This window comes from Stylophora pistillata, chromosome 9 (genome assembly GCF_964205215.1).
Source record: "Stylophora pistillata chromosome 9, jaStyPist1.2, whole genome shotgun sequence".
In the NCBI taxonomy this organism is placed as follows: Eukaryota; Metazoa; Cnidaria; class Anthozoa; order Scleractinia; family Pocilloporidae; genus Stylophora; species Stylophora pistillata.
In genome coordinates this window covers 3,002,602-3,020,199 of record NC_142527.1, presented here as the reverse complement: position 1 = coordinate 3,020,199, position 17,598 = coordinate 3,002,602, and the positions used below count along the sequence as shown (strand labels likewise).

The window sequence follows — 17,598 nt, the reverse complement described above, 5'->3', positions numbered from 1 at the left end:
TAGGGGAAAATGCCCACTTTGCAAGATTTTTTGTTGCTCAGCAAAAATTTCACATTGAAATGAAAGAAAAAACCGACGCCATGTCGAGCTGTACGCGTCCTTCGTGCCTGGTTGCATGTGGAGAAGTTTACTGTCAATAGTGTTCGATGGACAGTTACGTTTCACATTGGTTAATTTATTTGTGTTTAAATAGGTTACAAAAAAGCTTTTCCTTGTAAAGATCATCTTGATTTGTCTTTTTATATGTTGAAGCTTTGAAAAAATCCGTGGAAAGGGTGGTTTCAATTAAATGGTCTGCAAGCTAATTTTTATTCCCTAGACTACACCAGTAAAAATGTTGTGTTCCAATAGACAGATTTTTCAGTGGCCTTTCCTGAAACGAAAGAAGAAATGGTCAACTATGTTTGCAGCGCCCTTCGTGAAAACCAAAGCAAAGGCTCTTAAAACTGAACTTTCAAGATCACCCTCTCTATTTCAATCAAAAATTATTAAAATTTAGCTTTGATGCAAAAGCAAGGGAAGATTTAAAACATGCTAAAACCACGTTCACTCCTTCAATCAGCTCGTGGCGGTTACAAAACAAAGTGCCCCTTTGATGCACGTAGCTTTTTCTGTGTATTTCTATTTATGCTGCACGTGAATACCCTAGCATGTGGAGGTTTTCATCACAGAACACCTGCCTTTGAGCATAATATTACCGAGGTTCTTTTGTTGTCCTCTGAAAGGCTACATTATTGATAATTTAAAAAAAGATATCAAATGCCATTTTGTTCTATGCCTTCGCGCGCAATTTTTTCGCCCTGCCTAACAAGGATTTCATTCGAATGAACGGTTGTCGAAGATTCACCAGCCTCCGTTGCGAAATATTGCATCAAAAATTGCGCACAATTCTTCTAGCAGCGCGTGATGTTCTATTTTTGTAACATACTGAGATTTTTATTAAGTCTTAGTAAATTCAGTGGTCATGTTCGGTTTAATCTTCACAAAATGTTAACAACATTGAGTGAAATGTTAAATATGTGGCACCCAGTCATTGCAAACTTATTATGGAGCCAAACAAAAGCCGTTCGTTGCTAAATAATCCGTTAGAGATTGACACTTATCTGCGAGGGCTAAATATCGTAAAATATAAACATTATGATAACCGCGGTATGTTGCAACTTGCGTTCGAGAGTTACCAAGCATTACACATACTTTCATGCGGAACCAAAGGGAAAAGTTAAAAAAGGAACTTGGAAGTTTTATACTTTCCCATAAAATTCCGCGTTCTTTGTTAACATAGTCATGAATAATTACTCTTGATTAACACACTCCTTTGAAGTATTGCTTTATGAAAAGATAAACTCAGAAATAGAAGAAGCCCTCGATCAATGCGCTATGTCTGACTGCATGATGTGAATTGAGATGGATTTCCAAGAAGTTGGCTTAGAATTTCTAAGCTTCTCTCTGCGAGATAGAGCTTTGGAAAAGCAATTAGGGAAAGAGCTGTACACACAAAATTGCAGCTGCCAAACATAATTTACACTTCGTTGCTTGTTCATATTTTATGGCTAAAAATAACCAAAACTCATACCACCTTCATTTCGCTCATGTTTGAAATTTTCATCCATTTTCTTCTCTGAGAATGAAAACGTCACCAGTGGATTGCTTCTCCGCCAAAATACGTAGTGCGATTAATTGTGGGCGATCTGTGATGAACTTTTAGAAAAAGGAACTGCACATCATCTTGTATCAATATGGAAAATATGTTTACTTGTGAACTGAATTTCTTGAGTCCTTGCCTACGCTTAGTTTACACTTGTGTGTAAAATCAACAAATGTAAATTTGAAGTATAAGTGAAAATGCGGCGGATTTGCGTTTCTGAAAAAGCTAGAAAAAAAAACTCCGTCTCGGTAACATTTGGTTGCGGGCTAGTAGATCGACTAATGAGAAAAAAAAAACGAGCTGAGATTAACAGCGAGAAGGCACTAGTATCAAACAAGTATTTAAGATATCGACGTGTTTTTTTTTTGTGGGAAGAGTTGGTGAAAACTTATGCCCGCAATCACTGACTTTTATTGTATGTCATCGACGGCATACAAATCCGCACACCTGCTGAATTTTATTCCCATGAGCCAAAGTGTGGACAGAAAACATCCAATTTACTCAGCTTAAAATTGACAGCAAAAGGCTCCCCTTAAAGGTTTCATGAAAATGCTAATGAGAACTTAGGTTTTAACCTCATTGTTACTACTCTTAAACCTTTTATAAAATTGTCAGTCGAAAAATTCTTTCTAGATACGCGACATGTTGACGGCATTCGTTTTTATATCATGTTATGTAAAAAAAATCTTTCGATCCAGTTGCCTAAGGCTGGCTTGTGCTCTGACTAAAAAGTATGTCTGTAGGATATTTGTTAGTTGAAAAAACTAGAAGGCACTGGTTGCAGTATTTAGTTAAACAATTTCCCATTCTCCAAAATAATAAGACATTTTGACAATTAAGTTTATTTCAGAATAACTACCAGTGTTTTTAGGGGTATTTTAATAACTTTTTCCAATTTATTTCATGTTATCGACTCAGAGAATCAGAAATGAGAATCACAAATCATTAAAGATAACATCTTTTGAAATTTTTTGTCTTAATTTTACAGGATGGTAAAAGCTGATTTTTGTTTGTGAGGCATTTACACAATCAAGGAAAAACATGAAATATGCTACGTCGCTACTTTTTTTTTTAAAACCATTTTAAGTTATGCGACAACAGCATGCGGCAAAAAAGCTTTTCCTCCTGTTTAAAAAAAAGCACATTCATCAGCAGCGAAACAATTTATTTTTGAAAAAAAGAAAAGCCAGTTCATTGATAGAACCATCTAATGAAAATTAATGAGACAGACTTTTATCCAAACCGCGTGTTAGTTACCACGAATTGTTTTCGTTTTCTTTTGTCTAAATGGTATCCCTTTATTTCCTTTTCAACTGCAAGGTTACGAAATCATCATTCCGCTTAATATTAGAAACAAATCAAAATGCCTCAGTATTTTCCATAAAATAATGAAAATTTCTGTTTTTCGCGAAATTGCGTGCCTAAAGCAATTCTCTTGATACGTTGCCTCGTAATAAGGAAATGATGAAATGATATATATACTCTGCGGAAAATGATTACAGTCGAAGCAGAGAATCAGACAAAGAGCCACTAAATTTGAGCTAGCCATGTGATAAGTCAAGTCTGTATACTCTGACAGCTGTTCATATGTGACATCGAAACTGCGTCTTCGAAATTTGCGCGAATTCACTGTTTTATTTGGATACCAAGATATTAAACAGAGCACGCACAATGCCTACCTTTGTTAATTCATGCAACCCTGGTTGCGCAAAAGGAATATTTTTGTTAAGAAATAAAAATGCACCTCGTTGTTTAGGATAATATTAAGTTTATTTTTCTATGTTGAAAGTAAAACAGTTTTATAAGTACCTTTGGGAGAAGCACTGAAATATAACAAGTGATAATGTGTATAACTTTCAAAATGTTCGTTTAAGGCGAGTGTCTGAGCTAGCCCTGCCACCGCTGTAAATTTACAGTAAAGTATCTCTTTAAGTCAGTGGAGCATTTGATAGCTCTTCTTAAAAAAATGTGAAAGGTTTCACATTTTAAAAAAAATCTAGGTTAGACTGTTTTAAATGTAATTCGTAAATACAGAAGTTTTAAGGCGTCAATGATTTGACAGTTGACAAGCTTTCTGTGAAGCAAACAGTCAGAATTTGACAACCAAAAGGCTACGTTTCAAACTTTTTGGCAACTTTGATATTGCCTGTTGTGTTTCGAAATAATTTACAAATTAGTAAAATATATGTTAAGTGCCGCCGGACCGGAGAAATTTTCTACGTTTTATTGAAATTAAATTGCTTCCCTCGGTTGCTTCGTGCGACTTAGATTGGTTCTCTAGTTTTACTGCAATTTCCTTCACGATAAAACATTGTATCCAGTTTCGAAATAGTTCGGTTGAACTGGATTTGCGCTCCATTCATTCGCAGAAAAACCGTACTGTCCACCATAACAGGAAACGGAATGGTTCAGTGGCCTTTGAACATAATCTTGCGGTACATTGTAAGTTCGGTTATTCACAAAATTGATGTTAGCGTTCGCATAGTTTCTTGTCGACGGGATGTTGCTTGTACACTCGCCATTTTTCGTTGAAGAATCAAACGAAAACGGCACTCGTTGCTCAAAAAATTCGTCCATTAATCCGACATTTTCTGATTCGTCGGAATATGGCGAATGAGGATCGATGGTGGATGGACTATCCGATAAGCTGTCCGGTCGACTCGAGTTATTCGACGCGCATTCGCTTTCCTCTGACCACCGTTCGATAAAGTCGTCTAGTTCAGGACGAAGCCAGTCCAAGATTTCAAGCTCTGAACGTTGCAATTCATTTGTCGCCAAATTTGTTTTAGAGTTCCGAGTTGCTTGCAGAGGTTTACGCGAAGCTTTGGGTGACGGCTCGGTCCAGAAGGACTCGGGAAGTTTTCGCTTCTTTAGCGGCTGTGAAGGCTGAGAGAAAAGTGCTTGAGAAGACTTAGTATCGTTTATTTGCTGGCTTCTTGTAATTTTCCAGTTCTTTTCTTTTCCTTGAGCACGCTTTTTCTGAAAAACGTCTAGAACATTGTCAGTTCCTAACGCTTGAGTTTCCTCTGAACGGTTTTTCCAGGGAATTGCTGTTGAGGATTTCTCAGCTCGTGCGACCGCGCTAGCGCTTCCTCGCTGACCACTTTTTAAGACATGATCAAATAGTATTTCTCCTTGACTTATCCAAGAACCGTCGAATGATGACGTTGCTGCCGAAGATGACCTTCCGCTCAGCTGGCGTTGAAGATACTTTCGGTGGTTAACCTTCCTCTTCGGCTTTATCGGCTTATCCAAAGCAAATTTCAGCGCACTGGTTGCATTGCTGACGAAATTCAACAAAGAGGTTGGCGTCGCCACACTTTCCTCCCCTAAACTGTTCATCTCCTTCAGTTGAAAAGGCAACGGTACCCAAGAATTAAACTCTTGAATTATTTGTGTTTAGTGATCAAACAAACATTAGGCAGTATGCTCATTTGCTTGTCGAAGACCCGGGCCAGAAATCACGGCTTTCGTAAAGTAGAAAGCTAAGACGTCGAGTCAGATACTTGAAAAAGCGAGCAACAGTTGAATTTGTTCCTTGAGTGATCGTCGCTGAAATATAAATGGCTTAGTACAAAGTAAACAGCTGTTGACTTTAAATCAGAGTGTCTTTTAACTCGGCGCGATAATTTTTCTCCCCTACAGTGGGAGGATGACGAAAAAGCGATGTGGCTATTGCACACTTCTCCTTCTTACTACGAGATACAAAAATTTATCGGCACGCCATTGGTCAATTTCCTGTCAATAGCTTTTAAATACGAATGAAGCCATAAACCGCTCTCATTTATCTGTCAAAACAACTGTTTCTTGGTTAAAATTGCCTCAATAGCTAATAAGGAGAGGGAAATTATCATAAATTACCATTTTTTCAAAATCAAAACATTTGTTTTTTCACCGCCCTAAAATTGTTTTAAACACGACCGCTTGATAAATACGCTTGGGTCGCGGACAAATAAGATTTTGATAAGGATGACGGCCCGACACATTTCGTTTAAAAGTAGCACGATATTTTGAAGAAGAAATTTCTATTTCGCTGTTTTATCATTGTATTCGTGAGTCTAAAATTAAAAGAAAATATATCTAATGTATTACAAATACCGCTTGCTTGAATGCAAGAATTCTATGATCGGCAGAACTTTTTTACGAACACGCGTCCTAAAGTGTTTGCTTTTAGACTCAGAAACGATAGCACCGTTTTGGTTTTTTCTTCTTCTTTTCGTTTTTAGTTATAAGTGTTCCCTGTTTTGCATATTCGAGAAAACGAAAGCCTTCCAGATTGCTATAAAGCCGAATAGTCAAGAAGAAGTTTAAATGACGGTAAAATGCTTTTAACTTCTGTCCGAATAGCATGTGTTTACATTGATTTTAATTCCATACTTAGTTATTTAATATCCATTAGTAGGAAGAGTTCGCCATAATCATACCTCGACCAACTGCTTTATTTGACAGAACGATGGCGCTGCTCGAAATCACTAAATTTCTAATCAAAGTAATAATTTGGCTCCCGCCTTCCTTTTGTGCCGAAGGGCTGTAGACACAAAGTGGGCAAAGCCATTTAGGACAAGCATTTCTATATCCAGCTATCATCTTTGAGGCTTCCTGCCCTAAACATTTTCGCATCTCATTTCCTCGGTTTTCGATGGGGGAACTGAAGCTTTGTTTTTCCTTAGCTCCCAGGTTGCGTTTGAATCAGTTCATTTCATTCCTCAGGGCAAACGATACTTTAAAAGACAAGCAGGTTGTTGCCAACACATCAACCTTAATAAAAGGAAAATTACCAAGAAAATGAATTAAATGAAAAGCCTTAGACATCAATTGATCTTTCGTTTTGTCTTGTGAGACAACCTAGTCACACCGAAAGTACGTGACTGTATGTGTGTGGCTGTCTTAGCTGCCAGGGAATTTCTTCCATAGGTCGAAGGGAAGTTTACTCAAGAATGGCTTCCTTAGTGTCACTAAGGGAAACGTTACGAAGCTCTTCTGAACAAAAATTCTGACTTCACATAAACATTGTCTCCTAGCCGCGGTGGGATTAGAGGAATGATTTTGAAAAAGAGTTATAAAAGCTAAATTTTGACTGTCAAGAACATCTGCTTCGAAAACGAATTGGCAGCTTGTCGAAGATTTTGAACAATGTTGAGTGATGTAGGACCAAGAAATTTATCTTTTTAATTTGCGTAAACATTTAACAATTATTTTTTCATCACGTACGTAGCTCGAAATTTTATTAAAACAAGAAAACTGAAGGACATTTCAGTAGTTGCTTTCACTTTTTTTTAAAACATACTGAATATCTAAATTATAATTACGCCATGTGTGAAATACGTATTGGTCAACTTTGGCCAATTTTGTCACGTAAAATGGATTTGAATTACAATTGGATGAGAGAAATAACCTTTTCACAAAAAAAAACAGCTTGAATTCTGAAAAAAAAAAAAAAAATACCCGCTCCGTTTATTGTATGATAGAAACAAAAGAGGAATAACAATACATCTAATATATGTGGCATGTTTTTGTGCCTTGCGACTCAAGGTTAACTTTTAATTTTTCTCTGAATGGACGACAGAACCAAATTAAATTGTATGTTTCGCTTCAAGGTCTAAAATGGTGGCTATAGAGGTGAATTTGTTGAAATGCACATGGTGGTTGCATGGTGTCAAAATCTCCTGTTCCTTGGTGTTTTTAATATGGCTTTCTTTGAGAATACTGATGAAGTCCCACTTGAGGTGCTTCACAAGAAGCCTGAGTTTTTTGCTTCGTTCTTAAACTTCTTCAAAGGTGCCGGTGTAAAGAAAATATTTTCATTTCCAATGATTCAAGGCAGAAAACTTGACAGATTTGAACTAAAAAGCAGCCCTCCGCAGAACGCTACGTGGGGAAGACCCGCCTATATTTTGAATTATAGAAGTGTGGGTAGATACAAAAGGTATGAATTTTCAACCTAAAAAGTACGTCCTTAAATTACTTTACAAATGGAACTGACTTTCTCTCGAAGAAATGTGACAACGGAGACAAAAAGAGCTTCTAATGGTGAAAATTTTGTGATTAGCAAATGGGTTCTAAAACTCGGTCAGGAGTGTCACTTGACCCTCTGGCTGAGTGCCTCGGAAGAGCGGGTATTTTAGCACAGAGAAGAAAAAAAACACCAAAAAAAACAATATTGGATTTTCCCTTTCTAGATTCAGTTTCTAAAAAGGATTATCATACATCTGGAAAGTGGAAACACTAATGAATTACGACAGAAAAATAAAGCAGATATCGAAAAGGCCACTGTGTAAGCGTCACAAATGGTGATCCAGTCATTCAGTTTATATTTGATTCCACTCCTGAAGGATTTTCTTATATTTATTTTTTCTTTTAGTGTATTTGATAAATTGACGATAAAAGTAAGTATTCCAAACGTTGATCGCGTAGTCTGATCGTTTGGTTGCGAGTAGCCCTCAAAAAGGATTGTTGTTGGTAGCTAGCAGTGACTGACCGAGCCAGAGTTCTGCTCCACTAGCAAACGACTTCTCACCTAATCCTAATAATAACTTCTGCCCAGGTTGTCGAAATTTCAGTCATTAGGGACCTTACGCAACCAAGACGGCGACGGCAACGAAGACTTGGAAAAACAAGAGATCTAATAGGCAGAACAATAGCTCAGCACGTGCGTTTTGAAACTTTGTACATTTCTTAGCAGTCCTATGCAAAACAACAACGGGAAATCGCCAAAATTTGCGTCGTCTGCGAACCGAAACCGCGACGGCAAATTATTTTCATTTCCATTTGGAACTCAACGCTACTTTTATACGTCATGCTGAAGTTGAGCTGTGGCGCCGTATAAGACAGTTAGCTCCTGCAACCATTTCTGAAATTCTAACTAAGAGTAGAAATTCATTTTTTAATCGAAGTCTTCCTTGGCGTTGCCGTCCAGATTGCATAAGGTCCCTATTGATGGTGATAGCTAACAGTGACTGACCAAACCAGAGCTATGCTTTACTAACAAACTACTTTTCACTTGACCCTGATAATGACTTCTGCTCAGGCTGTCGAAACGTCAGTCACTGCTACCGACAACAGTCTTTTCCAGAACATTCAAAACCGGGGAACTAGAACACACGATGAGTTGCTAGGCCATGACTGGGTTTATATGTCACACGCACCCTGTATAATGCTCGCATCAGAGATGTTGAAAGCGTCGTGTGGGTAACTAGCAAAAAGAAAGATGACATGTTTTTGGGCTCAGCAACTTGGGCAAGACTCTTTACTCCCACAGTGCCTCTCTTCACCCAGGTACCGGAGAATTTAATGTTGGGGACTAACCCTACCATGGACTACCATTCCATCCAGGGAGGGTTAGAAATACCCCTAGTCGCTTCATTCTACGGAAAACGGAGTTCAGCGCGGGCCAGATGGGCCACTTGGCTCAAACACAGAATTTTTAATGAAATAAAGGAAAATGTTATCCGTCTTGTCACGCGCGCGGTAGAAAAACAAGATGCGATTAGCATTATTCTTTTGTTGTACCGAGGTGTTTTCCGCAAAGTGTTCGCAGCCTACAAGTCAACAGGAGAGGAACCTAAAACAATTTCATAAGCTGGTCAAATCAAAACTTAAAGGCGTGAGAATTGGAATATTTTAACAGGAAATAGTTTAAATCCAGGAAAAACAAATCCAGTGACGACGCATCGGAGGGACAAATCCGCCAAACGTTTGAAGTTTATTTATTTATTTATTTTCCTGATAGTTCCTCTCCATTTATGCGATGATTCTTAGCAAGAGGTCAGCAGCCTTAAAACACTAAGCATAATACTAAGGATAAATACTATAATAATAATACTACTATGATAACACCAAGAATAAGAATCAAGGAACAAAATTAAATAGCAATTAATAAAGTTAATAAAAATTTAAATTGCAATTAACATATCATTTTCAATTGGGCTCGGAAAGAGTTTATAGATTGAGCCTCGACAAAGTTCAGGGATAAACTGTTCCAGTCCCTAATGGTAGTAGGGAAAAAAGAGTATTGGTGATAGTTTGTTACAGATGTCGGGACTTTATACGAGAGCCTGTGCGTATGTCTGCTGTATCGGCCGGCTGGTTTGAGACATTTCTGTTGGTCAATCGCAAATAAGTTGTGGTGCATCTTATACAGCATTGTCTGCCTCGATTTCTTTTTACGCAATTCTAAAGTATCCCAGTCAAGTTGTTTCAACATTTCGGTGACACTAGCAGACCTATCATAATTGTTAAGGACATAACGTGCTGCCCTACGATGTACCATTTCTACTCTATCCCTATTTTGTTTGGTATAAGGGTCCCAAACAGTTGAGACGTATTCCACAGTGGGCCGTATTAAGCTCTTGTAGGCGATTGCTTTCAGGTCTGGAGAGTTAATTCTGAGGTTTCTTTTCAAGAAGCCTAGAGTCTGGTTTCCTTTAGTTACAGTGTTTGAGATATGTTGATTCTATCGTAGGTCCGAAGTTATAGTTAGTCCCAGATACTTTAAAGAGTCAACCATTTCCAGTTCTTCACCATGAATAATGTATGTATGGTTCAGTGGATCCCGTTTAGGGCACACACGCAGGACATTTATTTGTGTTGAATTCCAAAGCCATTTGCTCTCCCAATTTTCAAGTTCATGCAGGTCCTTCTGCAGAGAATTAGTATCACTTTGCGACTCCACAGCTAGGTAAAGCAAGGTGTCACTGCAAACAGGCGAACTGTAGAAGTCAGATTACCTGGTAAATCATTACTGTAGAACAAGAAAAGACAAGGACCCAATACAGATCCTTGAGGGACACCAGATTGCACTTGAGCAGAGTCTGAAAATTTGCCTTTGACGACAACTTGCTGAGTTCGGTTTGCTAAGAAAGCCTGTATCCAATCCCTTGTTTTGTTTCTTGCACCATAGAAGTCAAGCTTCCTTATCAAACGTTGGTGGGCCTCCTTATCAAAGGCTTTTGAGAAATCCATGATCAAGACATCTGTTTGCCCTCCTCTCTGCATATTACATGCTAAGTCGGGAACAAATTCCAGCAACTACGTCTCATGAGACCTCTTCGTTTCTCGAAAACCATACTGCAGATGGTACAGGATATTGTTCCTATTTGCATGCTTCATTATATTACTGACGAGAATATGCTCCATGATCTTGCAGGCAATACACGTCAAAGATATTGGCCTATAGTTTCCAGCCTCTGACCTTTTCCCTTTCTTGAAGACTGGGGTCACTTAAGTTTACTCCAGTCATCTGGTACCTGGGCTGTGTCATATGATCTTCTGTAAATTAGTAACAGAATATGAGCTATAATGTGAGACAGTTCCTTCAATACCCTTGGTCTTACCTGATCTGGGCCGTCAACTTTATGTACCTTCAATTCTTGCAGTAGTTTCAGGACTCCTGATTTTGATATTAGGATATCAGGCATTCTTGGGAAGGGAGAGATAGGTGGCAACAGATCTTGTGGTGCAGGAATTTCAATCGTAAATACAGACTGGAATTGTGTGTTAAGAATATTAGCTAATTGGTCTGGCGCCGATACTTTATTTCCTTTTTCATCACTCAACGAGCTGATCCCTGAAGTGTCATTACGGCAGTGCTTCATGAAGGTCCAGAATCTTTTTAATCCCGACGGCTCCCTATGATGGACTCCACATAGCTCCAGTAGGCTTGCCGCATCTCCCTTTGAATATACTTCTTAAGCCACTTAATCCTCTTTGTGATCTTGCTTAGATCAGCAGCTCTCAAGGCCCTAACAAGACCCTTGCGTTTAATTTGAAGCCTATCCCGTATTTTTATCATCCTCTTAATCTTGGGTGTAATCCAAGGTAGGTTTTCTTTTGACTTGCTATATTTATGTGGTATATGCCTACCAATTCCCTTGTTAATCAAGGCTTTAAGTTTCTCCCAGAGTTCATTTGTGGTTGGATTCTCACAGTCGGCTGTTATGGTGTCAATATCCTTGGATAGTTCATCACCCAGACTGTCCCAGTTAGCTCTCTTATAAAGTGGGATCTTTCGGGGCGACTGTTTATGCCTAACAGGCTTGAGGTCTAAAGTAAGAAGTGGGCAATCATGATCTGAGACACCCGGAACAATTGTTACATTTGGTAGTATAAAAAAGGAATGGAAATTAAATCCACCACCGTTTCTTCTGATAACTGCCAAGTGTAATTGACTTGTAATTTTGTCTGTCTCCTCTGACCGAAAGAGCCTGGTACAGTCTTAAACAAAACAGTGGAACAAAAATATATGAAGGGTATCAAACCAGTAATAATATATTTCACCAGTCATAATATATTTCAACAGAAGACTTTCATTTTTATTACCTAAATGAGTGCCATTTTTATGATATTTTTTCCCTCATGTGATTATTTTTTTAGGAAAAACACTTTTCAAGATGTTTAAATGACAATTCTTCGAGGATTTCAATTCTCTGTGAATTGGCATTTATTGATTGTCCAATCCAGTAGAAACAACATGCCTATGGTCCTCCATTAGTAGCCTTTTCTTCCCCTGAAACGGGTGCGAAAGTCCAACTGCCAACAAATGAAAAGTGAGAAGTTTGTCAGTCCAACTAAATCTCGCCTTTGATACATTCTCATTAACTTTTTGACAGGCAGATAGAAAAATTATCATATTGCAAGGGGGTGTACCATGGGGTGAGGGTGAGAGACTGTGATGACCATAAAACCCCTTTAAGAGATTATTTAAAAAAAAACCCTTGAGACACTCAAACTTTATAATTCAGGAGGTAACTAAGTGCGAAACAGAAGAAAAACTGATGTGAAAAATGTCAGTTTTGGTAATAAAAACATTGCATAGATGTTGATTTGACAGTGGGGTAGGTAGCCTTTGTGTAACACCATATGACCCCTCACCCCCCCTGAAAAATCATTACTTCACCTCTGTAATGGTAATATTGTTTTTAACCAACTTAAAGTTCTAACAAATTGTTGCTATTATCTGATAGGAGGTTCATTAGGGATGTTACGTTTTTGTTCAATGTAATTAATGGCCATTAAAACATAGACATTTCCAATCAGCCCATATTTTGTAAGGACAGAAGCATGGCATATAATTTAAGGAAAAATGACACACAGGACCTTGTCCCAAATTTTAGTAGAACTAACGGTCTTAAATATAGTTTTCTTTAACCGTATTGTTGGTGAATGGAATAGTTTACCTAATCACATTAGAGAATCAGATAGTATTGAAACTTTTAAAAAGAATGTTTTAAGTTTTAGTAAGGATAAGGATAGTAAGGGCATCTATTTTTATATTTCTATATAGTTTTGCTATACTTTAATTAGAGGGGGCATCCCTTGTATGGTGTGTCAGTGCTTTTGGTTGTCCCCTTCTCCACAGTTTTTTCTTTTATGGTTTTTATTAACCTTAATTGTATTCTTATATTATTTGTTGTGTATTCTAATGGAGTGAATCTGTAATAAATAAAAGCAAACAAAATTCTAGTCAACAGTTAGAAGGATCAGCTTTCAGATATTGGAAGCAACAGTGTTAAATTCTGTCTCTTTCCCTTTTTTGAACAATGTGGTCAAGAGTCAGGGAGACGGGTATAAGACCTGGGGTTGAGACACAATTCCCTTGAGTAGATAGTCACACACCAACACTTTGTTAAAATGTACAGGTAATACTAGGTCATGTTATCATTTATGACACTGACATCATTGGTGGCCTTTCCCAGAACAGACATCTACATGTCAATATGTAATCTCCTGCCAACAGTAACAAACCAAGAAACAAAGAAAAAAAAAGGTGTAAAAGGTGTCAAATTAACCAAATTCAAGGACCCACTCAGATTGGCCAATTCAGCGTCCACAGTTTGCCCATGGGTGTGCCCTGCTGACGTGAGTAAATGCAAAGACTAGTTTTCCGCACACGCTTGTTTTATCTTAAGATTCGTTAAATAAAAGAAAACTCTTTTGCTACAAAAATTATGTCAATGTTATGTTATAAAACAAATGGTAAATGCCACAGTGTACATTATTGAGTTATGGATGCGCTTGGGAGGTTTGCTGAGCACTCAGGAAGCTAGAGTTGTTCTTGGCCATCTATCACCTTGAGCAACTCTTACACTTCTTTAGTGCTTAGCAACCTCCCACATGCATCCACAACTCAATAGTGTACGCTGTGGTGTTTACCATTTGTTAAATAGTATTCTCACCAGTGATCTCTTGCACTCAAAGAAAGCATACTGGACTCTTCTGCAGTCTTCATTCATACCTTGCGCTTCAGTGTTCAAACAGTCATTGGGTTTGGATCCATACTACAAAAAAATGAGAAATAAATTAAAAAGTGAATGAAGGAATGAATGAATCAATAAAAAAAAAGATACAATGAATATATATGAAGTTCATATATTTTGAACTGCGGTATTAAATACGTATGATGCACGATCCTTCCCAGTAGATAGCGCTATTTATGCAATAGCGAAAATCAGACCTGAAAAAAAAAATCAGGCCTGTACGGGATTCGAACCACTGACCTCTGCAATACTAGTGCAGGGCTCTACCAATTGAGCTAACAAGCCAACTGGGAGCAGGCCGTTAAGTTGATTTGTAATAAACCCATGATGATAAATCAGATACAATGAATATATATGAAGTTCATATATTTTGAACTGCGGTATATATATGTACGGGATTCGAACCACTGACCTCTGCGATACTAGTGCAGGGCTCTACCAATTGAGCTAACAAGCCAACTGGGAGCAGGCCGTTAAGTTGATTTGTAATAAACCCATGATGATAAATCAGATACAATGAATATATATGAAGTTCATATATTTTGAACTGCGGTATTAAATACATATGATGCATGATCCTTCACAGTAGATAGCACTATTTATGCAATAGCAAAAATCAGACCTGAAAAAAATAAGGCCTGTACAGGATTTGAACCAGTGACCTCTGCGATACTAGTGCAGCACTCTACCAATTGAGCTAACAAGCCAACTGGGAGCAGGCCGTTAAGTTGATTCGTAATAAACCCGTGATGATAAATCAGATACAGTGAATATATATGAAGTTCATATATTTTGAACTGCGGTATATATATTCAATGAATATATATGAACTTCATATATATTCATTGTATCTGATTTATCATCACGGGTTTATTACGAATCAACTTAACGGCCTGCTCCCAGTTGGCTTGTTAGCTCAATTGGTAGAGTGCTGCACTAGTATTGCAGAGGTCAGTGGTTCGAATCCCGTACAGGTCTGATTTTTGCTGTTGCATAAATAGCGCTGTCTACTGCGAAGGATCGTGCATCATATGTAAAAAAAAAAGAATCAACAAATAACTCATTCAGTTAGTAAGTCATTATGTTTTCAGTTAGTAAGTCAGTCATTCTGTTTTCATTCAGTCACGTGGTCATTTTGTTTGTGGTCAGCAATTAGTCATTCCGTTTTCAGTCAATCATTCAGTCAGTATGTTTTCAGTCACTCAGTCATTCAGTCAGTCATTCTACTTTTATTCAATCAGTCGTTCATTCTGTTTTCAGTGACTCAGTTCGGTTTTAAGTCAGTCAGTAAGTCAATAAGTCATTCTGTTTTTAATAAGTCAATAAGTCATTCTGTTTTCAATAAGACAGTCAGTCATTCTGTTTACAACCAGACAGTCAGTCAGTCATTCTGTTTTTAATAAGTCAATAAGTCATTCTGTTTTCAATAAGACAGTCAGTCATTCTGTTTTCAACCAGTCTGTCAGTCAGTCATTCTGTTTTCAATAAGACAGTCAGTCATTCTGTTTTCAACCAGACAGTCAGTCAGTCAGTCATTCTGTTTTAAATAAGTCAATAAGTCATTCTGTTTTTAATAAGACAGTCAGTCATTCTGTTTTCAACCAGTCAGTCAGTCAATAAGTCATTCTGTTTTCAATAAGACAGTCAGTCATTCTGTTTTCAACCAGACAGTCAGTCAGTCAGTCATTCTGTTTTTAACAAGTCAATAAGTCATTCTGTTTTCAATAAGACAGTCAGTCATTCTGTTTTCAACCAGTCAGTCAGTCAGTCATTCTGTTTTCAATAAGACAGTCAGTCATTCTGTTTTCAACCACAGTCAATCAGTCAGTCAGTCAGTCATTCTGTTTTTAATAAGTCAATAAGTCATTCTGTTTTTAATAAGACAGTCAGTCATTCTGTTTTCAACCAGACAGTCAGTCAGTCAGTCATTCTGTTTTTAATAAGTCAATAAGTCATTCTGTTTTTAATAAGACAGTCAGTCATTCTGTTTTCAACCAGTCAGTCAGTCAATAAGTCATTCTGTTTTTAACAAGTCAATAAGTCATTCTGTTTTCATTAAGACAGTCAGTCATTCTGTTTTCAACCAGTCAGTCAGTCAGTCAGTCAGTCATTCTGTTTTTAATAAGTCAATAAGTCATTCTGTTTTTAATAAGACAGTCAGTCATTCTGTTTTCAACCAGTCAGTCAGTTAATAAGTCATTCTGTTTTTAACAAGTCAATAAGTCATTCTGTTTTCAATAAGACAGTCAGTCACTCTGTTTTCAACCAGTCAGTCAGTCAGTCAGTCATTCTGTTTTTAATAAGTCAATAAGTCATTCTGTTTTCAATAAGACAGTCAGTCACTCTGTTTTCAACCAGTCAGTCAGTCAGTCATTCTGTTTTTAATAAGTCAATAAGTCATTCTGTTTTTAATAAGACAGTCAGTCATTCTGTTTTCAACCAGTCAGTAAGTCAATATGTCATTCTGTTTTTAACAAGTCAATAAGTCATTCTGTTTTCAATAAGACAGTCAGTCATTCTGTTTTCAACCAGTCAGTCAGTCAGTCAGTCAGTCATTCTGTTTTCAGTGACTCAGTTAGGTTTTAATTCAGACAGTCAGTCAGTCAGTCATTCTGTTTTTAATAAGTCAATAAGTCATTCTGTTTTCAATAAGACAGTCAGTCACTCTGTTTTCAACCAGTCAGTCAGTCAGTCATTCTGTTTTTAATAAGTCAATAAGTCATTCTGTTTTCAATAAGACAGTCAGTCACTCTGTTTTCAACCAGTCAGTCAGTCAGTCAGTCATTCTGTTTTTAATAAGTCAATAAGTCATTCTGTTTTCAATAAGACAGTCAGTCATTCTGTTTTCATCCAGTCAGTCAGTCAGTCATTCTGTTTTCAGTGAGTCAGGTTTTCAGTCAGTCAGTAAGTCAATAAGTCATTCTGTTTTCAATAAGACAGTCAGTCATTCTGTTTTCAACCAGTCAGTCCGTCTGTCATTCCATTTTCCGTACGTCAGTCATTCCATCTTCGGTCAATCATTCATTCTGTCTTCAGTTAGTCAGTCAGTCATTCTGTTTTCAGTCAGTCTTTTGGTCAGTCTGTCAGTCATTTTTTTATTGGTCTGTCAGTCAGTCAGTCATCAATTCAGTCAGTCTATAAATCCAGTAATTAATTAATCAAGTCGATCAGTTAACCAAGTAATCAATTAATCAATTAAGAGGGGTATCAATAAATCATTTTCCTTTTATCCTATCCTAGTTTCAAGAGGAATTATCTACTCAGTCAGGTCTGAATAATTATCCATCTATTTCTCTTTGGCTACTTCCAATCTAGTACTCCAGACTGCTGAATATTTACACAGTTATGTAACTATGAAATTTCGTTTAGACCTAATAATATTCATGAATCGATGAAAGAAGCAGAAAATATACTCTGGATTGCATGATTACATTCGAACGCAGCAATCGGTAGTAACTCAGCTTCTGAAGTTACGTCATTAATGGAATGTGGGCTGGCTACAAATGCAATACATTTATAACGAATTTTACCTTTTTCACACAATCACTTGCTAAAACGCATTCCTTCAGCTCCTTTCTTAGCCCGCTACAAGGTTTCTGAGGCTTTTGATTTTCGATATCTTCCTCGTCTAACTGCATGCTGTCCACTCAAATCAATCCGCCATGTTGATTTACTCGTATCGCCACTGACCAGCAGCTT

At 37.5% G+C, this 17,598-nt stretch overlaps 2 protein-coding genes and 1 long non-coding RNA gene across 3 annotated transcripts; all 3 read right to left on the bottom strand.

Annotated features, from left to right (window-relative positions):
* Window positions 1–154: 154 nt before the first annotated feature.
* On the bottom strand, window positions 155–2,666 carry LOC111332180 (uncharacterized). Its single transcript, XR_002694993.2, has 2 exons — window positions 1,577–2,666; window positions 155–373 (listed from the first exon to the last, which is right to left on the bottom strand). It is a non-coding gene; the product is annotated as an uncharacterized LOC111332180 (long non-coding RNA).
* A 727-nt stretch (window positions 2,667–3,393) lies between these two features.
* LOC111332152 (uncharacterized) lies at window positions 3,394–6,458 on the bottom strand. Its single transcript, XM_022937437.2, has one exon. The coding sequence runs from the start codon at window positions 4,985–4,987 to the stop codon at window positions 3,944–3,946; it is 1,044 nt and encodes a 347-aa protein (XP_022793172.2). The 5' UTR covers window positions 4,988–6,458; the 3' UTR covers window positions 3,394–3,943.
* A 5,471-nt stretch (window positions 6,459–11,929) lies between these two features.
* Window positions 11,930–17,593, bottom strand: LOC111332154 (cytochrome c oxidase assembly factor 5). Its single transcript, XM_022937439.2, has 3 exons — window positions 17,430–17,593; window positions 13,819–13,920; window positions 11,930–12,172 (listed from the first exon to the last, which is right to left on the bottom strand). Exons 1-3 carry the CDS (start codon window positions 17,535–17,537, stop codon window positions 12,131–12,133), a joined length of 252 nt encoding a protein of 83 aa, XP_022793174.1. The 5' UTR covers window positions 17,538–17,593; the 3' UTR covers window positions 11,930–12,130.
* Window positions 17,594–17,598: the final 5 nt, after the last annotated feature.